The sequence below is a fragment of the Salvia hispanica genome, chromosome 6, assembly GCF_029641045.1.
Source record: "Salvia hispanica isolate PSC_SH4W2 chromosome 6, Shi_PSC_v1, whole genome shotgun sequence".
NCBI classification, from domain to species: Eukaryota; Viridiplantae; Streptophyta; class Magnoliopsida; order Lamiales; family Lamiaceae; genus Salvia; species Salvia hispanica.
Window position 1 is genome coordinate 2,961,423 of NC_142697.1, and position 23,855 is coordinate 2,985,277.

The 23,855-nt window shown below is 37.6% G+C and overlaps 1 protein-coding gene across 1 annotated transcript; it reads left to right on the forward strand.

Annotated features, from left to right (window-relative positions):
- The first annotated feature begins 2,409 nt into the window (after positions 1-2,409).
- Positions 2,410-10,235, forward strand: LOC125197992 (GDSL esterase/lipase At5g03980-like). The gene is made up of 6 exons (XM_089061380.1): positions 2,410-2,426; positions 2,508-2,720; positions 2,830-2,978; positions 3,272-3,656; positions 8,298-8,376; positions 10,043-10,235. Exons 1-6 carry the CDS (start codon positions 2,411-2,413, stop codon positions 10,233-10,235), a joined length of 1,035 nt encoding a protein of 344 aa, XP_088917506.1. The 5' UTR covers position 2,410.
- Positions 10,236-23,855: the final 13,620 nt, after the last annotated feature.

Consider the following 23,855-nt stretch of genomic DNA (forward strand, 5'->3'; position numbering starts at 1 on the left):
AGATCATCATGTGGAGAAGTATCAAGCAAACTTCGATTATTTGGAGAATCAAGAAGATATTAAATCATCTCCGTAAAAAAGCATATTTTAGGTTTCAATTAATCAAAAGCATGTTTTAATTCAAGTTTTGAGCATGATGTATGTGATAATTACGCGAATAGGTTTTGTCTAAATAATCTGCTAAATAGATCTAATTCTCTGATTTATTTGTGCTTCCGTTGCCGACCTCATCCCATCAGGTTCCAATTCAAAACTAGTGGTTTGTCAGTTTTTTAACAAAAAAAAAAATTAGGAAATTGATTTTTCAAATCAGTTTTTATTTATAAAAATCAATTGGTCATACTTAAAATTGGAAGAGAGTGTATTGGGTTATTCTATTTTATAACCACGCACTCTTGGATGTGTTAATCTTTGTTTCAATATGAGATAAATGTCATTTATTTATAACTACATGATAGATCTCTATCATTCTTAGTCTATATTAGTACTCTATCTTCTATTATTATAATTTAATTGAACAACAATATTATTACATGGAGTATTGTTCACTATTTATTTATATATCGATTCGTTTGTATGAATAAATTTATGTATATGTTAACTAATAAATATTATTCCCCCGCCCCATAATAGATGGCACACTTGGGGAATATTATTCGCTTGCATGAGATTTTAGAAGATGTTTTGTATGTAAGGCGGAAAGAGAAAATAATATATTTATATTAATGTGAGAAATAGTTTTTTCTAAAAAAGGAAATGTGACATCTTTGTAGGATAAATTAAAAATGAAAGTGTGATATCTACTATGATACGGAAGGATTATTATACACATTAAGAGAATAATAATTATACAAATTGGAGGTTTCCATGTTCTTGGAGTGATCAAACTAGCATCTGATGCCAATCCCTATACGTTGAGTTCATAGATCAAACCGTCCTGAACACCGTCAAGGTACAAATATGTATAACACCAATGTAGAAATTTTACTATGAATGGTAAGAGTATAGAAGACTGATTACATGAAGAGGAAGAAGAGCAACAAGGGCGAGAGAGAAAGAAGAAGAACCACGTCCAAAACAACACGAACCCATCGCACTCCGGACGAGGTGTTAAACTCAACGACCCAAATACTTATAAAAGTATGCTTAGTCTTGTAGTTTGTCGACTTTAATTAATTATTAAGTATTATTGTATTCACTCCGCAACAAAAAAATATGGGCCTATGATATGACACGGGAATTAAGACAAAATTGATATAGTAAGAAATAGGAGGAGAAAAGTAGTTAAAGTTAGTGTTAGTGGATAGTAAGACCCATAACTATTAGTTTATCAAATGTGTAATGCTAAAATATGTTTGTCAAGTTTATCGCAGCCGGTTAATATGTTAATGTAAGCAAGGAGGGAACAACAATTAGTCAATGAATGAGAAGTGAAGTAAAACAGATCAAAATTTGATCTCCAAAGCAATTATCAAATAGAAATCTAATAGTAGTATCAAAAGTTAATATAATAGACTCTTAAACTTTTCTCCTTTTTTACATAACAAAATATTCACAAGAAGATAATGGGACTTAAAAACCCTAACTAACAAAAAGAATTTTCTTCAAAACCTACATAAACCTACATAAACCTACTAGAATTATAGTTCTCTCCGATATTCATTTTTATGGTTTAATTGTTTGATTGTTGTTAGAAATCTAGTTTATTAAAAAGAGATATGGTTTACCTTTTTTTTAATTATAGTAACGATAGAATATTAGCTCAATTCGAGTCCTATTTGATGGAGTACCAAATAAGTTTATCGAAATTTAAATTCTGATAGGTAATTAACCTTGCGCATAGACCATGTTATAAAAAGGAGTACTTACAAGATTTATTTTCCTTTTTAAAATACTTTTACATGTACTCCTTTAGTCCGTAATGTTTTATGATCCCTTATAAAATGCATAAAAAAAAAAATACTAATATACACTATTATCTTCAGCATAAATTAATACAATATATCATTTAAAAAAGATAACTATATCAATTGCTAATCCTTTCAAACTTAGAATTCGATATTCCTCTTATATATATTGGTGTTTGTCTTTTTCTTGTGATAATTCGGAATTCAATAAGCCTCTTATATACATTGGTGTTTGCCTTTTTCTTGTGATATCCACTTTAGGTTTTTGTCGACGGCGTTTAAATCTATATTTAGTGTTTTGGTTATTTTTGGTTTGGTTTTATGCGTTGGCGCTATTCCAGACGTTTTGAGGTATTGCAATTTTAATGAGATTTACCAACTTGGTGATTCAATTAGCGATACTGGAAATCTTATTAGAGAGTATCCTGTTGGGGTCTCCACGAACTTCACAAGGCTGCCGTACGGCCAAACGTTCTTTGAGGAAGCCACAGGGCGGCTTTCTAATGATCGACTATATTGGTAAGATCAATACTAAATTGTTTTTGTTAATTATTATAGTTGCTTTTAATATAATTATGATTGTTAATATATGATGAACAGCCATGTCTGCTGGCCTTCCTTTGCTTCCACCTTACAAAAATATGGGGACTGGTTTTGGGAACGGAGTAAACTTTGCCGTGGCTGGTTCCACCGCGTTACCGTCTGAGACGTTGGCTGCTCTTAACATAACAAATCCGGTGACGAATAGTTCACTTAGCGTCCAGTTGGATTGGATGGAGTCCTACTTCAATTCCATATGTGTTGATAAGAGAGGTAAACCATATATATGTATATACCCTTTGTTTTAGTACTTATATACTCTATATATATGTTGTAGAATACGTATATAATTGGTTTGGTTTGGTTTGGTGAGTATATATAGATTGTTGGAAGAAACTCCAAAGGGCACTGTTCATGGTGGGAGAAACCGGTGGGAACGATTACAATTACGCCATCTTTCAAGGAAAACAAATAAAGGAATTGAAAAGCATGGTTCCTCAAGTGGTTGAAGCCGTGATTAATGGAACTAAGGTGAGTTGACATATTGCTTTGCATCAATTAGAGAAACTTGTCATTTTTCAAAAATATCAAATTAAATTATCAATTTTCTACCTTTTACAATTCCTGATTAATATTTCGTATCTAAAATTTTGCATTCTTCTACATTATAATGGTAAATTTGCTAGATGATTCAGTGAAGACATATTGATAAACGAACATAAATAATACAAACAAATTTATTCAGAATATTAATCAATTGCAAAACGGTGAAAAGTTATGATTTAATTTGCTATTGAAATTTATTAATATCAATAATGTTGCAGAGAGTAATAGAGATGGGTGCAACAAGATTGGTTGTTCCCGGAAACTTTCCAATTGGCTGCCTGCCGATATACAAAACAGCATTCCAAGGCGCTCCCCTTGACAACCAAAGTTGCGTGACGGAGCTGAATGAATTTGCAAAGGACCACAACGAGCGTCTTCAAAAAGCCATTCACGAACTCAAACAAGAGAACCCTAATACAATCATCGTCTACGGTGACTATTACAATGCTTACCAACATCTTCTCAAATTGGGAAAACATGATGGATATGAGGTAGAGAAGGCTTGTTGTGGAATAGGAGGAAAATACAACTTTGATTTGGAAAGAATGTGTGGTGGAATTAATGTTACTGTGTGTGAAAATGTTGATAGACATCTGAGTTGGGATGGCATGTTGGAAACAGAGAGTAGAGTAAAGCAAGAAGAAGGAAATAAACGTAGCCTTTGTGTATTAGAAGAATGACTCAAAAGACTTATTTATTCCATTGAAATGAGGTGCTATTTATAGGCACTCTACACAATAAAAATGCAACTGCTAAACTGAATATAGCTAAGAAATAGGACCACTACGAAAACAGAAAATAGCTAAACATTAGGAATTTTGAAAACTAACAAAGACTAAGTCTAGATAAGTCTTGAGCTGTGAATTAATGAGTCAACGATCTTCATTCAACACTCCCCCTTGATTCATAATTGCACACTCCGAGCATATTTCTGAACTTGATGTGCTTCTCCGAAGACAACGACTTGGTGAAAATATCAGCCAAGTTCTCAAGGCTGCTGCAAAACTTCAAAGAGATGACCCCTTCATTAATCAAATCTCTTATGAAGTGAAACTTAATATCGATGTGCTTCGTTCTCTCGTGCATAACTGGATTCTTTGCAATCGCAACAGCTGATTGATTATCACAGAAAATTCCAGTAGCCTCCTTCTGCTCCTGCTCGAAATCAGCCAATAACCTTCTCAACCACACTCCTTGACAAGCTGAAGAAGTAGCAGCCACATACTCTGCTTCTGCAGTCGAAAGCGCTGTTACTCCTTGCTTCTTCGAACTCCATGTCACAGCTCCAGACCCAAGATTGAACACGAAGCCTGAAGTACTTCGCCTATCATCCACCGAACCTGCCCAATCACTGTCCGTGAACCCAACCAACTCAAAATCAGCAACATTTGAGTACCAAATACCAAAATTTTGAGTTCCAGCTATGTAGCGAAGAATCCTTTTTGCAGCTCCAAAATGTTGACGTGTTGGATTGTGCATAAATCTGGAAACCATACCAACGGCAAAGGCAATATCGGGCCTCGTATGCGTTAAATAAATCAAACCTCCAACTAGACTCCGAAAGCTTACTGCATCAGCTTCCTCCGTACCATCTTTGAGCTGCAACTTTTCATTCATATTCATGGGAGTAACTGCAGCTCTGCAATTCGTCATGTTGAAGCGTTTGAGAAGATCCTCGGCATACTTTTTCTGGAAAACGAACACTCCATCTTCTCCTTGCTTAATTTCCAATCCAAGAAAATAATTAAGCAAACCCAAATCTGTCATCTCAAACATATTCTTCATACTCTCTTTGAACTCAGTAACAAGAGAGTTAGAAGATCCCATATATATTATATCATCAACATATACACAAACAAGGAGCAAGCTACCATTACTTCCCTTCTTTGCATACAATGTAGGCTCGTTAGCACTTCGTTCAAATCCATCTCGCTGGAAAAACGAATCCAGCTTGCTGTACCACGCTCGCGGAGCCTGCTTCAAGCCATATAAAGCTTTCTTCAACCTGTAGACCTTATCCTCCATGCCTTCAACAACGAATCCTTCCGGCTGCACGACATAGACTTCCTCCTCCAAGTCTCCGTTCAGAAACGCAGACTTGACATCAAGTTGATAGATAGGCCACTTAAGATGTGCAGCCAAAGCCAAGAACATTCTCACGGTTTCGAAGCGAGCAACCGGAGAGAACGTTTCCTCATAGTCGATGCCCTGCTTCTGCGCATAGCCCTTGACAACCAAACGAGCCTTGTGTTTCTGCACACTCCCATCTGCATTATACTTCGTCTTGAACACCCACTTCAAGCCAATTGCACTCTTATTTTCCGGCAAGTCTTCCAGCATCCAAGTTCCATTCTTTTCAATTGCTGCAATCTCCTCATTCATTGCATTCTGCCACTTCTCTTCTCCAGCAGCATCATGGAACCGATTTGGATCCGCAACCATAAGAGCAAAAGTACATCTTTCATAAAGTTCAGTTAGAGACCTATAGCCTCGTGGAGGGGGTGTTTCGAGAGATGAACAACTACTTAATGAAGGTGGTGTATTTAAGTTTGGAGGATTTATAGGGCTGGTATGAGGCGTATTTGGAGGAGTAGTATTTGGTGAGTTTATGGGGTTGTTTTGTGGTGAATTCGGAGGGCTGCTGTGCGGCGAATTCACACCAGAATCTGCATCACTCGTGTCCAGCGGGAAGAGAGTATATGGGTCATCTTGCTTGCTCTCCCAATCCCAGCCAGCATCTTCATGAAAAACAACGTCTCTGCTGATAATAACTTTTCCACTAGGAGGTTTATATAGCTTGTATGCTTTAGATTGAGAAGAGTACCCAATGAAGATACACTTTTCAGATTTCTCGTCAAGCTTTCGACGATGTTGAGAGCTCACCAAAGCATAAGCTACGCATCCAAAAACCTTTAGATTGCTCACCGTCGGCTTCGTACCTCCCCAAGCTTCATATGGTGTGCGATTTTGAACAGCTTTTGTAGGAGATAAATTCAGCAAGAATACGGCAGTAGCAACAGCTTCTGCCCACAAGGAGTTGGGGAGATGCTTCGCCTTCAACATGCTTCTCGCCATCTCTACAACGGTGCGATTTTTCCTCTCCGCCACACCATTCTGCTCCGGCGTATATGGTGTTGTCAACTCTCTGCGTATTCCATTAGTCTCGCAAAAATGATTAAATTCATTAGAGCAAAACTCACCACCCCTATCTGTACGAAGAACCTTGATGCTCTTCTCACTTTGTTTCTCCATCATAGCCTTGAAATTCTTGAAGTTCTCAAAGGCTTCGGATTTATTTTTCATAAAATAAACCCAACTCATGCGACTATAATCATCGGTAATTAGAAAGAAATACCGACTTCCACCAATCGACTCTGTATTTATAGGCCCGCACAAATCAACATGAATGAGCTCAAGACAATTAGAAGCTCTCCACGATACACCACTAGGAAAGGATTTCCTCCTCTGTTTCCCATAGATACATCCTTCACATAAATCAAAATCATCAATTTTAGGCAGCCCATGAACCATACCTTTCTCACGAAGAAGCTTTAATCCATTGGTGTTGAGATGCCCATATCGTAAATGCCACAGCCTCGACGCCTCTTGCGTGCTAGAAACAAGAGCGTATTTCTCCACATTTGATATTCGCAGCGGAAACATTCTATTCTCCATCATGCAAACCTTTGCAATGATTTGCCCAGATTTTTTTTCTTTGATGACACATAAACGATCATCAAACACCACCATATATCCAGTAGATATCAATTGCCCAACACTCAATAAATTATGTGCCAAGTGTGGAATAAAATAGACATCATAAATGAGTTTGGTGTTACCATGGCCATCCTTTACTGCAACAGTACCTTTCCCCTCAACTTGAATAGATTTGTCATCACCTAGCCTGACTTGAATCTTGCGAGATTCATCGAGCTCTTTGAACATCTCCTTGTTGGAACACATGTGATTCGAGCAACCACTATCCACGAACCACACATCATTCGGCACATCCACGACGTCTGCAACCGCCATGAATAACTTGTTATCATTCGCCTCTTCTTGGACGCAATTTGCTTGTTTTTCCTTCGACCAACAATCTGCTTTCACGTGCCCATATTTGCCGCAATTATGACACTGAATTTGGCTCTTGTCACCTTGCTGTCCACCAAAATATTGCTTTGCATCAGATCGACCGCCACGATCTCGACCTTGGCCACGTCCGCGACCTCGGAAACCTCCTCTGCCTCGTCCTCTTGCCGTAGAGAACTCCTTCCGATTGGAGAATTCACCTTTCACTTGAAAAGCTTTTTCATCAGACTTTTCAAACGATCGGTTAATCCTTGACTCATGAGCTTGAAGAGATCCCATCAGTTCTTCAAATGAAAAAACCGATAGGTCCTTTGATTCTTCAATTGCAGCTACAACATGATCAAACTTTGGAGTCAAGCTTCTGAGCACCTTCTCAACGATGGTCTGATCCGTGATCTTATCTCCACAAGATCGCATTTGACTGACTGTTGCCATTGCCCTCGACAAAAAATCAGCCACAGATTCTCCATTCTTCATGATCAGCGTTTCAAAGTCACGTCGAAGTGATTGCAATCTCACGACGATGACTTTTGAATCTCCCTTGAATTCTTTCTGCAAAGTTGACCAAGCTTGCTTCGAGGTGGTCGCCGTTGCAATTCTGGAGAAGACGCTAACGTGCACCGCTTGCTGGATGATCGCCAACGCCTTCGAGTCTTTCTTCTTGTTCTCCCGCAATCTGTTCGCCTCGTCGGGATCTGCATATCCCTGCTCCACGAAGTCCCATAGATCTTGAGACCTCAGTAGAGTCTGCATCCGAATACTCCAGTATTCATAGCCTTCTCCTTTGAAGACTGGAATGAGTGGTTGTGTAGCACTCTCATCGAACTTCCGTTGCTGGCCATCGTAATTGAACCCAGCTCTAGATGCCACAAATGTTGGAAACAAAGAGTAGAGTAAAGCAAGAAGAAGGAAATAAACGTAGCCTTTGTGTATTAGAAGAATGACTCAAAAGACTTATTTATTCCATTGAAATGAGGTGCTATTTATAGGCACTCTACACAATAAAAATGCAACTGCTAAACTGAATATAGCTAAGAAATAGGACCAGTACGAAAACAGAAAATAGCTAAACATTAGGAATTTTGAAAACTAACAAAGACTAAGTCTAGATAAGTCTTGAGCTGTGAATTAATGAGTCAACGATCTTCATTCAACATGGCATTCACATGACTCAGCAAAGCTACAAGCACATGGCCGCATGGTTGATACCGCGCTTCTTCATCCAACTCGCCTTGTGATCATATCTATCACCTTCTTTTTTAATTTCTTGCTTTTTTTAATGATTATTTTTATTCTTTCATTCCAATTTTTTGTGCTATTTAATTAAATTTACTACGGTTGTTTTTGGATATTATTTGTGCATTACTCTTTTTTCTCTATAAATCGTCTTTTTTTTAGAAGTATTTACATTCTTCTGCGTGCTCCCAGACAATTTTAACTAAATAAAAGAGATATATTCAAAACTAGGGGAGTGATCAATTGCTAACTCATCATTTAATTGCTAACTACAACTAATTTAAGGCCACATGATTTTAACAATTTGCCACGTGTAATTTTCGTTTTTATTAATTAAATCGAAAAAAATTAAAAAAAGAAACGCCAAATTAGGGTTTTGGATGAAAATGTCAATATAGTGTTTCGAAAATATCAACACAATGTTTTGAGAATGTCAACACAAATTTAGGATTGACATTATATATGCTTTATATTGACATATTATCTTAGCTGTATTGACATTAGTCTGTGTACGAAAAATACGAAAATTCTAGATTTTTTTTTTCAAATTTTGATGTCGGAACATATGCATGTAGTATATCGTTGGAATCCTTATAAAATTATCTTTAATTTGATATATGTTATATGAATTTAAAGTTTTGGGATTTCTTTTAAAAGTTAGTTATAACTAACTTGACATTAATACCCCTATTGATTTTTATTGGAATTAATCATATAGCCTTATTGACGTTTTTTTTTGATTGTATTGATATTTTGTGGTTAATGATCTAGGCCTTTAATTTGAATATCTAATGACTATTATTGAGTTGTAGTTAGCAATTAAGCATTGAGTTGGCAATATAACACTCCCCTTCAAAACTAATATATGTACATGGTCACGAGGGAATTCTAGGTCTATAGATTCCTTACTCATTTTTTTTAAAACTCGTATATTCGCTATATTAAATCTAATTGATATTTTAATGACATACTAAAAAAATTACGCTATGTCAAATTGATATATTTTGTAGTCCTATGTCAACAATATTAAGTCTAATTAGGAGTCGATGCCAAATTTTAGTTAATTTTTACTCCCTCCGTCCCCTATTAGGAGTCACTCTTTGACCGGACACGGGTTTTAAGAAATGTAAAGAAAAGTTGGTTGAAAAAGTTAGTGGAATGTGGGACCCATTTTTTTATATTGGTTTTATAATAAAATGTGAGTGAGTTGAGTTAGTGGAATGTGGGACCTACTTACTATTTATGGTAAAAATGAAGTGTGACTCTTAATTGGGGACGGACCGAAATGGAAAAGTGTGACTCTTAATGGGGGACAGAGGGAGTACTTACCAAAAAAATAATTTTAAATTAAAATATAATTACATTAATTACTAATTAATTCTACCTAAAATTTAGAGCTATAGTAGTCATTTAAGTCACTAAGTTTGATCAAATTTTGGTATGTCCCATGCATACTCATCTTCCTCCCTTGCTCTACTCTATATATATGTAAACCATTGAAACTGATCAAACCATTCGATTTTCTATCCTCTTCCAAAGATAGGAGAAGGGCATGAGGTGATTGAATTTGGCAATGGGGTGTCCAAGGAGGTGATTGAATTATGGAAACTGATCAAACCATTCCATTTTCTCAAGGGCTGCTTTGTTAGACTTATTAACTTCAGATTCACTTGTGAAATGCTGCTGCTTCATCCCTTCCTTCAAGGTTTGGATGATGATGCCGGAGTTGATGTTGATCAATCTGTCCCTTTCAATCCGATTGAATCCTTTGCTCCGGTTTATGATGATGAGGAGGACGAGGAGTTCACTACTGAATCATCATCATCATCTGCAAGAGGAATGGAGCCATGGATCTGAGACAGAGAGTAATGATGCCCAATTCCTATCTCAAGAATAGCTAGGAGGTTTTTTGAGTTAATTAGATTTGTAGGAGATTTGATCATAAACTTTATTTTCCTTAAAATTGTATATGTTCAATTTATAGTCCACATAATTTGATTCATATGCATTTACTTTAGAAAGGAGAGAACAAAAAAAACAATTTTGTTGGCTAATGTAAACAGAGATTTACCATTTATGTTATCATATTTTTCCTAGAAGCTCAATTAATGAGGTACTAATAGTTGAAACTGCAACCAACTAATAATCACTATAGAGACTCGGAGGGAGATGAAAATCGGTTGAAATGCATTTAACCGCATGATGGTAATACATGCAACGAAACTACAACTAATTTAACCCCATAAGATTTTAAAGATCTAATGGTCTATAAATTGCCACATGTAAATTCGTTTTTTTATTTTTTAATACTAAAAGCTCTAAACTGCCGAACTGGATTGTTGCAAGCTGATCGACGAGCTAGCCATCTATTCTTGTACTACGTACCTCGCAGCTCAACGTGAATGAAGCCATCTTCCTAGCTATTTATATATTTTAGTCTTTGTTTATTCCTTTGTAGGTTCACAAATTGTCTTTTTTTATAATGTATTTTATCTCTATGAATGATACTCATTACCTAGTGGCGATATGTTAATTTATGCAAGATCCCGCGTAATGAACAAGTATAAAATTTAGGTCAAATATATAAAAATTACGATACACTTTTATTTCAATTGTGTATGCCAGCTGAATGGATAAGGTGTTGCTCAAACGTTGTGCAAGGTCAATGCAGAACGAAAAAGAATTCAGAAAATCAACTCATTCTTACATGTCATAAGACTCTCTCATGAGAGATATTTCATATGTTTAAAGAAGAAGATAAAAAGAAGTAAAAAAGAAGACATGTAGTGCAACTTGAGAAGTAAGATTAATTTCGTGAAGAGTATGTTTGTTATAATATATAATTTCAATTTTATGAAATGGAATTTGGATTTTTAATAGTAATTGATTTTCAAATTTTCTATTTAATAAAATTATATAATTTTAAAAATATATTTTAATTTCAAATTCTTTTGTTTGGTAAGGAAAAAAATTAATACTCCCTCCGTCCCTAATAATTTGTCACTTATTTCCTTTTTGATCGTCCCTAAAAATTTGTCACCTTTCACTTTTACCATTTTTAGTAGTGAACCACATATTCCACTAACTCATTTCCACTCACATTTTATTTTAATACTAATATATAAAAGTAGGACTCACATGCCAGTAACTTTTTCAATCCACTTTTTATTACATTATTTAAAACTCGTGCCGAGTCAAATGGTGTCAAATTTTAAGGGAAGGAGAGAGTAAAAGATTGGCATTGACTTTTAATTAAATAAGTTTTTAATATATTTTGAGTTGCATGGGAAAGGTGTATGTGTTGTGTGTGCTGTGTTTTTTTTATGTGAGTGTGCAACACTGCGGCGTGTGTGTTGTGTCACATGTGTGTCTAAGCTAAATGTGTGTTTATGTATGTTTTCTTAGAGATAATATAAAATTTTTATAATTATTTTGAATTTAAAATATTTGAAATTTAATTACAAATTCAAATATTTTGCTGCACTAAATATTAAATTTGAAAATGAATGTTACAGTTTCAAATTAAATTCAACAATTCTATGGTATCAAATACACTTTAAAAATAAAACACTATGTCTAGTCCTTTTTTACTCTCTATAGCTCCCACCTAAAATAAAAATAAATAGAAATCACTATATTACCATATCAAGTAATTTGTGGAGATAGAAGACACTCACACACGCCCTAGAAGATGAAGAAAAAAAATGTTAAAGTAAATTTTTTAAAACACTAAAAACACTCATCGCGCACCGACCGACAGAATACTCTATGATTAGATTTCCAGCATAACTAATTGAATCTCTGTGTTGATAAATCTCATTAAAGTTCAATATTCCTAACGCTCTTTGATTAGATTTCCAGCCTAACTAATTGAATCTCTGTGTTGATAAATCTCATTAAAGTTGTAAGAGCACTCCCAATGGGGGTGGCGAAAATCCGGCGAAAAATCGCCGAACATCGCCGGATTATCGCCGGCCGTTGTGGTGAAATCGGCGATAATCCGGCGATAATCTTACCGATATTTCGCCAACCGGCGTTTTTTCGCCGGATTATCGCCGAGCGATCGCCGGCCACTGTGAGCGACGCTCGGCGATAATCCGGCGATATTTAATTTTTTTTTTTTTTTTCCGGCCCAACGGCTATTTTTACATCCCACCCCTATAAATATTTCCTCCACTTCCTCCATTCATCACCCACAATCTTCATTCTCTCCATTTTCAATCTCTTCTCCCAATCTTCAATCTTCATCAATCTTCCAAAAATTATGAGCTTTTGGAAGAAAAATTCCCGCTCGGGTAAGGGTAAGGGTAAGGGGAAAGAGTCGAGTTCACAAATTCCCAACACGGATGAAGCAAACGAGCAGTGGATGCACTCGTTGTTGGCGATGGGTTCTCCTCCCGGCCAACTTCCATACACGGGTCCGTCTCCTTTGCAGACTCCTCCGGCGCGGAGACTTTCTCCGTACTTCAACTCTGCCGGCAGAATGCCCTCTCCAGCCGACGATGTGTATCGGCCCCAGTTCGACACCCCCGGATCAACCCCGGGCGACCAAGAATCTCAGGCCGCGACACTGAGCGCGGAGGACTTCGAGGTGGAAGAAACGCCCACCGAGCCGCCTTCTAGGAGCGGGAGGGGGAAGGCGCCGGCGTCGTCGGCTGCGACTGATACGGGTTCCGATGAGAGGCCGAAGCAGGTAAGGACTACTTACACTCTGCAAGAGTCCGAGCTGATAGCCACCTGCTGGGCGGACACGTCACAGAACGCGGAGCGCAGCAACTACCAGACTGAGATCATATTCTGGGAGCGGGTTGCCGCGAAGTACAGGAGCCACAAGACTGCCTCAATGAAGGACCACGGCAGCGAGGCGATCCGTCGGCATTGGGAGCGCCTCATGAGGGACTGCGGCCACTTCAACGGTATTTATTCTAACTTGTTGGCGAACATGCCCAGTGGCCAGAACGAGCATATGGTCCGAGATGAGGCCATGCAGAGGTATTGTGGCAAGTACTTGTCGAAGGGGTTCAAGTATTGGAACATCTACGATCAGCTGAAGGATCTCCCCAAATTCCGGACGGGGATGCACGTCGCGCTGCACGGGAAATCGGTGCGCTCGCGACTTAGCGTTTCGGAGAGCGAGGGGAGCGCGACCCACATCGACTTGAGTGGGGATGGTCCGCACGAGCGCCCGGAGGGAGCGAAGAAGGCGAAGGGGAGGCGGAAGGGGAAGGGCACAACGTCGGAAGTCGAGTCGGAACCCCACATCGACTTAGAAAAAGCCACTTATTCGAGCAATGTCGCCAATCTGACGCAGATGTACACGCTGTACTTCACCGGCGGCGGGACCCCTGAAGAAAAGGCGGCCCTCTGGAAATGCATCCAAAGCCTGCAGATTACGATGGGCCTCGATCCCGACGCCCCTCCGGCCCCTCCGTCTTAGTTTTTTTTTTTAAATCTTTGTTTATTTGCGTTTTTTATTTGTAGTTTTTTTTTTTCTCGTTGTATTATATTTTCCAATGATTAATACAACGATGAATTGTTCATTATTAGTCTATTTATTAAATACATTTGTAGGGAAAATTAAATAATATAAAAAATAATGATGTAAAAATGAAATGTTGAGTTAGGGAGAAATAAGGGAGAAATAAGGGAGAAACCAATGTAGCAGTTGGCTAAAAACTGGGGATAAAATGTGATGCTGATGTGGCGCTGATGTGGCAGGAGTTAGGGAGAAATAAGGGAGAAATAAGGGAGTGCCATTGGGAGTGCTCTAATATTCCTAATGTTTTGAGTATTAATTGCAACACGTTTTGAGTATTAATTGCAACTTTAATGAGATTTATCAACTCGGAGATTCAATTAGCGATGCCGTAAATCTAATCTGAGAGTATCCTATCGGGGCCTCCACATACTTTGCAAGAATATTGTACGGCCAAACCTTCTTTGAGGAAGCTATAGGGTGTTGCTCCAATAGCTTTTTAATGAACGACTATATTGGTAAGATTAATACTAACTTTTTTTGGTTAATTATTATAGTTGCTTTCAATATAATTACGATTGTTAATACTCCTTCCGTCCCACAAAGATAGTCCCACTTTGATCCGGCACGGGTTTTAAGAAATATAATGAAAAGTGAGTTTAAAAAATTGGTGGGATGATGGTCTTACTTTTAAAGTATTAGTTTTATAATAAAATGTGAGTAGGAATGAGTTGGTGGAATATGGGGTCGACTACCAAAAATGGTAAAAGTGAAATGAGACAAACTTTATGGGACGGACGAAAATGGAAAAATTGGACAATCTTTGTGGGACGAAGGGAGTATATGATTAGCAGCCATGTCTGTTGGGCTTCTTTGCTTCTACCCTACAGAAATAGGGGGACTGGGCTTGTTTGCTTCCTACAGAAATAGGGGGACTGGTTTTGGAAACGGAGTCAACTTTGTTGTGGCCAGATCCACCGCAATTAGACATATGACTCATTCCACCGCAATTAGACATATGACTCATTTGAGAACGATTATGAAGACGCGTGAAGTTTTTTTCAGAAAATGAGCTCATATTTATAATATGTAGGTGAAAAGATATTCTAGAGAATAAAAAAACAAATATATCAACCGATATGATCCTATATTATACGAATTCAGTTACTTTAGATTCACAATATATTTTCTTGAGATTTGATCTCCTGAGCGTCATATATGAGCGATAGTTAAGCGACTGCTTACGTGGCAGAAGAGGTGGAATATGAATTTTCTATTATTTTAATTTATTATCCCTAATATTCTCTCAAGTCTCAGGTTGCAAAGCAGTTTCATCTCTATCAAATACACGCGGATCAAAAAATCTGTCGCAGATCTAATTCTTCTTATCTCTACAATTTCATTCAAATCTTATTTTCTCCAGATTATATTCCCCATCTACATTACACATAACCCAATAATTTCATCTTTGTGATAATTTTTTCTCTAAACCGAAATTTCACAGGATATCTTGATTTCTTGCTTCTCCCAAAATTTCAGAAATCACAAAATCGAAGGCGTGATATGTAAAACCACTTACACTCTCTTCCTTCTCAAATTTCAGAAAAAAATGACGAAAAACTTAAACAAATTTCTTATTTCCACTCACCCCTTTTTCGAATTTGGGCATCGGTGGTTTAATTTTTGTTGGGCTGATGCTAAAGTTTGAAATCAAAAGAAAATTTGGCGCAGGAACGTGAGGATGAAGTTTGGGGAGAAGTTTTGCGAGTATCTGGAGACGAAGATTCGTGGAGAATTGCCGCCACGATAAGGCATTAACGGAGGAAAATATTACACCGTGCAAAAACTCCATTGCGTAACTGAAAAAAAAAAGTTGTTCGCTAAATACTATTGAACAATAATCCGGGCAAGACAAAATTAGTGATGCAGCGAGCAGACCCCATATTTTGATCAGATTTCATATGGGGATAGTTCGTTGACCAATGTAGGCTTTTGGAAGAGACATCATGATCAGAGAAGATTATATAAAAATAATAAAATAAGTTATAATTCCAATTCAATAGCCACATAAGCAGTACCCTACGTCTCGACGTAACGGCGCTCAGGAGATCAAATCTCATGTTTCCTATATGTTTAGATATATGTTTTCTTGATCGATAAGTTATGATACTGTATTATAAATAGAATAAATTGTTATGATTATCATTCATGGGAATAAACTATTTTCTCTACCAATCTATTGTGTTCATCAAATCGTAGCTATCCAAATCTGCTCGACAGAAAAACCCCGCATGCGTAACTAGGACTGGTAAAATATACCGAAATACCGCCCTTACCATACTAAAAAAATATTGAAAATACCGAATTTCGTTATGCTGCATTTTTCAGTACGGTATGATACCTTACCGACAGATTTAGGTACGGTAAAGGTATGAATTTTGTATATACCGCGGTATATCGTATTATACCGCACTGTTAATAATTATATATATTTAATATATTTACTCCCTCCGTCCCCGATTAAGAGTCACACTTTTTCATTTCGGTCCGTCCCCAATTAAGAATCACACTTCATTTTTACCATAAATAGTAAGTAGGTCCCACATTCCACAAACTCAATTTACTCACATTTTATTATAAAAGCAATATAAAAAAATGGGTCCCACATTCCACTAACTTTTTCAACCAATTTTTCTTTACATTTCTTAAAACTCGTGTCCGGTCAAAGTGTGACTCTTAATCGAGGACGGAGGGATTATTATTTATAATATTATAATATTTATAATATTTATTATTTTCAATATTTTATATAATCAAACAAGTTTGACTTGCGGTATCCCGCAAATGTCAGTAAGGTAACTGTTTTCATATTTTGATATACCGAAAATGCGGTATACTGAAAAAATCGGTACGATACAGTATCGTATTTTCTCATACCATACTTTACGGTATAGTATGTTGTATGCCCATTTCGGTACGGTATACCGTACCAATCTAACCCTATACATAACCCTACCCCTTCGTCAGCCGAACCGCAAAATTCGCCACCAAGCTCCAATCCGCGCGACGAGAAATATCTCCCGCGCGTCCGCTTCCTGATCGTCGAGCCAAATTCGGGCCACCGATCGTCTATCACCACCGGCAACCATCAAGGGAAACTCCATTAACAACTAGTGCTTTCATCGTGATCACATCTTCCGATTGCAATCATGAATCATCATTTCGTCCAACTACGCTGACTATAACCATCACCAATTCAACCACAACCATACACAACCGCTACCTGGTCTGGATTTCCCTACTGAATAGCTTCGCCACACCGCTTACACAATACCCCACACAACGTTCACCCGCCGTTAGACCTTCTCGACCCCGCAATACGCCAACAATGGCCCATGGGGCATGCCTAGGGGGGACGAAAGCAGCCCAGCCAATGTGGTTATCGGTACTTCTCGCCCCAGGTATCATACAGAAGGAGAGCTTGTGCCTCGTGCTAACTGAAGACGGCCATCGCAACCCCGAGATCCCGCTCCTAAAATTCTCGCAATGGAGGGACTCTATCATTACAAAACTTGATCGATTGATAGATGCCATGGATAAATTTTAGATATGTTTGGACGACACAGATTGTCGGGTGAAAGTATTCTGTCCGCCGACGCGACCTGATCCACAACCACACTACAAGCTACAGGCACCCGCCGTGCAATCCCTCCGGGGATCCATACTGGGGCAACGTATACCCATCATTCTTTGAGCAGCCGTTGTCCATATTGAAGTAGGTGAGTGCATCGCGATTTCAGCCTGCCTACCAACCACTGCAACTAGACATGTTCATAGTTTAAAAAACTGGCAGTTCACGTTTAAAAAAAGTATAAACCTGGAACCAGTGGTTTTTTGCCGGTACTGTTAGAGGTAAAAACTCTTATTTTATTTTCGAAACAATGTTTTATTATTCGGAACCTAGCTAGTTGGAATTTGATTATTCCATGAATAAAAAATAAGTGTTTCTTGATGAGTCCACTCTTGAAATTAACAAGATATTAATTATTTAAGTCTATAGGCAATTATTAATTAATTAATGGATATTTATCTTTAGCGTGAGAAATAACTTTCTAAAAGTGAATCCAGATTACTTGTACTTTCGGATTTGGATGGGTAATTCAATATTATTACTGTAGTGGTTGATAATAATATTCCAATATGAGCTTGAATTAAATTTGGGGTTCAATTTAATTAGAAATGGGCCAATTGGGTGTGGCTTAATCCAAACCTCCATAGATATCTGCCAGAGCGAACTTAATAGATATAGGAGAATAAATGAGACACAAAATACTTTTTTATTTAGAATTTTCATTCCCCCTCTCTCTAGGAGGGGCCGGTTTTTCCCTCTCTACTTTGTGTGGGAGTTCTATCTTCTTTATTCAAGTCCTATATATTTTGATAAGATCAGCCCACCCTGGTATCGAAATATAGTTCAGGAACGAGTCAAAAGATTCGTGGTCTAGTATTGAAGATCATCATGTGGAGAAGTAGCGAGCAAACTTCGATTATTTGGAGAATCAAGAAGATATTAAATCATCTCCGTAAAAAAAGCATGTTTTAGGTTTCAATTAATCAAAAGCATATTTTAATTCAAGTTTTGAGCATTATGTATGTGATAATTACGCGAATAGGTTTTGTCTAAATAATTTTCTAAATAGATCTAATTTTCTGATTTATTTGTGCTTCCGCTGTCAACCTCATCCCATTAGGTTCCAGTTCAGATGTAACAACCCGAGTTTTTGTACGAGTTCTAATGCTAAGAATCATACGTAACGAAATATTATATATATAGTTTCTAGAAAATGACGTATGAAGAATTTTCATATATTAGTTGTTAAAAAAAATATTGGAATTTGTAAATAAAAAGTTTTCCATCGAATCATTTATTGTGATTCATAAGAAATTGAAGTTTGTAATGATCCTACATAAATGAAAATATAAATCCAAAGTGAGAATTTTAATGTCTGATAGAATATAAATTTTACAAGATAATTATATTATATGCTAATCTATAGTATAAGTAAATAAGAAGATCATGCATGTCTCGGACAGCTTGTTCGACAATGGCGTGCGTCGCTACACCTCCGAGCAATTTTAAGACTTCACGTTTATGTGCCTAAACTCAAAAATAAACATAACTAGAGGTGGGTTACTATAGATCAAGAGACATTACTTGGCCAAAAAAAAAAGAAGAAGAATAAAAATAAAAGAGGAGTGACACGGAAGTAATATATGCAAAGTGAATAGATGAAAAAGACAATACACCTCTGCCATCGTATGCCATCGTGACTCCTTCTTGTATTTGACACTTGTCAAATACATTGCCACATGTCAAAATTTGTGATGTTTGTTATAATTATTGGTGATATAAAACGCTTAATCCAACCAAAATTTGGGGCGTCTATACACACTAATAGAAAATTGCAGCTAGTTGGAAACCAAGTTATCAATCCAACAACTCTAACTCCTTACCTATATTATATTTAGTTTTAAAAACCAAGCATGCATGTAGAAAATTTATGAGAAATATAGAATCTGTCTCGATTAAGATCAACAAGATCTAGGAATTTAACAACATAGCTTTCACCCACATGATCTTCTAAAACAACAAAAAAATGCTTAAGTTCATCCAAAGACATGAAATAACCAAAATACATCTTATGAAAGTAATAAGTACATAGATGGAAAGCTTATATTTGAAGCTATGAGTTCCGGCGACAACTCCAGTGAGTATTGAGTATTGGGCGACGACCACGAAAATACCATTACCTTAGAATAGTTAGAAATTACCCAATCTGTCAAATTAGAAATTACTACATCTGTCCCTAAAAATTTGATACATATTACCATTTCGGTCCGTTCCTGAAAATTTGATACACTTCACTTTTACCATTTTTGGTAGTGGACCACATATTCCACCAACTCATTCCTACTCACATTTAATTATAAAATTAATACTTTAAAAGTAGGACCCACATCCCACCAATTTTTTCAACTCACTTTCCATTACATTTCTTAAAATCCGTGTCGGGTCAAAGTGTAGCAAATTTTGGGGGACGGAGGTAGTATTAGTCAAATTTTAATGTTCGATAAGTAAATCTAAATAATAAGAAATAGCGAGAGGAAGGAGCTTTACCTTGCCGGAGAAGCCGTCGAGCACATAGAAGGACGACGGTGTCGAGACCCGTCTCATGCAGCGATGAGCGATGATGACGTGCGAGAAAAAGAAGGCCGCCCAAGCTGACGGCCGAGCGCGGCATATGGTGACTCGTGCAGCGGCGGAGATTCCATTCAGACAGAGGCTGTGAGAGAGAGAAAGAGAGAAGGATCTAAACTCGCCAGAGACATCCTTGGAGGCGGCGCGAGGCTGGGCCGAGAAAGTCAGGAGGCGACGGTGGTCAACTGCTGTCACGCATCCGCAGCAACCACCGCACGCACTGTGTGACGACGTCGGGAACGGGAAGGGAGAGAAATCTCTTGTTCCGTAAAACATCGAGAGAACGCTGAGGGAGAGAGAGTGACGGCAATGAGCTCAACCGCCGCATGCAAGCGGCTTTGCGAGCGAGAGGCGTGGTAGTGGCGGTAGTCGTCGCAAGAGAGAGAGGGAGGTAGGGAGAGAGAAGGGGAAAGAGGTTGATAGAATGAAGTGATCGAAGGTGAATGATCGCTGGAGAAGAGGTGTCGCCGGAGGCTGACGGCGAGAGGTTTAGAGAGAGGGAATACCGTCTCTCTCCAAAACGAGGGTTCGAGATGAAGAAAGTGAGGAGGGAGAAGAAGGGTCTTAGGCCTAGCTCTTTCTTTTGGGCCTCCGGATCGGACTAGGGATTTGTTTCTTTGAACTGAAATTAACACTAAGAGTCCAACTCATAATTATTTGGACTGGGGATGAAAGGAAATTATTGGAGCCTAATGTGAAATTAACACTAGTGATTCTTTTTATGCTAGGAGACACAAAATAATCCTTTGAGCTAGTTTCGAATTAAATTTAATTTTCAGATTGATAAGCTAGTGTGCAATTTAAATTATGAAAATAAAATGTGAAATATTTTCAAAATGATTAAAGAGAACCCCGGCAAGAATAAACAAATTGATTGATGAGTTAATTCTCTCAATAATCAAATTCTTCGATTTAATTAAATAAGACTTAGAGAAGACTGATCAGGAAAAGAATGCATATCATCAAGTTAGTATCTTTCTTAAAACTAAATTTAGCTTGCTATTTTATTTTTTTGAAAAAGAGAGACCTGCGAGGAAAGTCATGTTGAGAACTGGAGAATGATTTCTAAAATTCTTAGAAAGCAATAGATGTGAACTTTTCTATCCTACATACTAATGTGGATGAAAATATGAAAATGTGAATCTATGTTTGTTGTTAATGTAAATGATGTTGTCTTGCCATAAATGATTTGTTTTATGCCTATCTGTTTGGTTGGAACGTAAGAATCGAATTCGGGTTCAAGTGAGGGTGGTGTCCCTACTCGGATTAGTGTACACAAGTGGCCGTGGAGGTGGCCACCTTCTACGGGTCACAAATAAAGTTATGGAGGCCGTGGGAGGTGGCCACCTCTCCGGCTGGAGAAAGATGTAGGTGACCGTGGGAGAGCACCATCTCCACGGCACTTGGTGTTCAGGTATGGCAAAAGTACAGAAAGAACTCAGTCGAACTTTAGCTCACAAATAATTTAGTAAGCTTGGGCCTTTGAAGAGAAAACTCTCGAGTGTTACTGTGATGGCATGACAATATTTTCATTTTATGTATGTATATTTCGGCAATGTGTTCACTGAGTATTTTTATACTCAGCTCTGCATATATTTCTAAATGTGCAGGTTGAGCAGTGACGGTGGAGAATGCTGAACAGAGTTATGATTTTCCTTTTATTTTAAGTAGAGGCTCTAGGCGGTGCATGTCCCCATACGTGTGACCGTGTTCATTCCGCTACGTATTAAGATTCTAGTTAACCTCGAGTGTTCTTCTGTACTCTGATAATTATTTATTGAAGAGTAAGACTTCCATTCAAGTTTTGGTGATTAAAAGTTTATTTGAAATTGTCTCCCCTTTATTTCTAAGTGAATATTTAGTCATTGTTTATCCCCTTTCTATTTCCCTCTTCTTAATTCCCACCCCTAATCACGGGTTCCCGGCTTTGCCATCCTTAGCAAAGTGCGGTCGTGACATCAGAACTAGTGGTTTGTCAGCTTTTTAACAAAAAAAAAATTAGGAAATTGATTTTTCAAATCAGTTTTTATTTATAAAAATCAATTGCTCATACTTAAAATTGGAAGAGAGTGTGTTGGGTTATTCTATTTTATAACCATGCACTCTTGGATGTGTTACTCTTTGTTTCAATATGGGATAAATGTCATTTATTTATAACTACATGATAGATCTCTATCATTCTTAGTCTATATTAGTACTCTATCATCTATTATTATAATTTAATTGAACAACAATATTATTACATGGAGTATTGTTCATTATTTATTTATATATTTATTTATCATTATCGATTCGTTTGTATGTATAAATTTATGTACTCCCTCCGTTCCCCATTAGCGGTCACAGTTTGACCGGGTATGAGTTTTGAGAAATGTAAAGAAAAGTTGGTTGAAAAAGTTAGTGGAATGTGGGGCCCACTTTTTTATATTGGTTTTATAATAAAATGTGAGTGAAGTGAGTTAGTGGAATGTGGGACCTACTACCATTTATGGTAAAAATGAAGTGTGATTCTTAATTGTGGACAGACCGAAATGGAAAAGTGTGACTCTTAATCGGGGACGGAGGGAGTATATGTTAACTAATAAATATTATTCCCCCGTCCCATAATAGATGGCACACTTGGGGAATATTATTCGTTTGCATGGGATTTTAGAAGATGTTTTGTATGTTAGGCGGAAAGAGAAAATAATATATTTATATTAATATGAGAAATAGTTTTTTTCTAAAAAAGGAAATGTGACATCTTTGTAGGATAAATTAAAAATGAAAGTGTGACATCTACTATGATACGGAAGGAGTATTATACACATTAAGAGAATAATTATTATACAAATTGGAGGTTTCCATGTTCTTGGAGTGATCAAACTAGATTCTGATTACTCAAATAATAACATGCTTTAAATTAATTGAAACCTAAAACATGCTGTTCTAAGGTTTAGCCATTATACCTTGATGATTCTCCAAAGAATCGAAGATAGCTAGCGCCTTCTCCTCGTGAAGATCTTCAGTACAAAACCACGGATCTTCTGACTGGTTCCCGGACTGTGAACTGATATCAGGGTGGGCTGATCTCACCAGCGCACTAGGACTTAAATAGAGAAGACATAAATCCTTTCCCTCGGAGGAGAGAAAATTCGACTACTACAAGGAGTAGGGGCCAAAAATTTTGAGAAAAAATCATTAGTATGTTTTCTGTCTCCTTTATTCTCTTATTTATAATAAGTCACATATTGGGCTCAGACAGGGATCTATGGAAGGCTTTGGATATGGGCTCCTCCAATTAGCTTTTTACTAATTAAATTAAACCCAATTTACTATAAGCTTAAAATTGGAATATTACGAGCAGCCACTACAGAAGTAATACTGCACTCCGGCGTCCAACTCACCTTGATTCCTTTCTTGAGCTGCTGGGTCATTGGTCTCGCTATCTTCGAGAATCCTTCGATGAACCTTCGGTAGTATCCTGCCAAACCCAGGAAACTCCGAATCTCGTTCTGCGTCGATGGCGACTTCCATTGCTGCACCGCCTCAACTTTGGCGGGGTCCACTCGGATTCCATCTGCTGACACGATGTGCCCTAAGAAGTTGACTTCCTTCAGCCAGAATTCACACTTGCTGAATTTGGCGTACAACTTCTCCTTCCTCAACGTCTCCAGCGCGATCCGTAGGTGCTCCGCGTGCTCCTCCTCGTTCTTCGAGTAGACTAGGATATCATCTATGAACACTAAGACGAACGTATCTA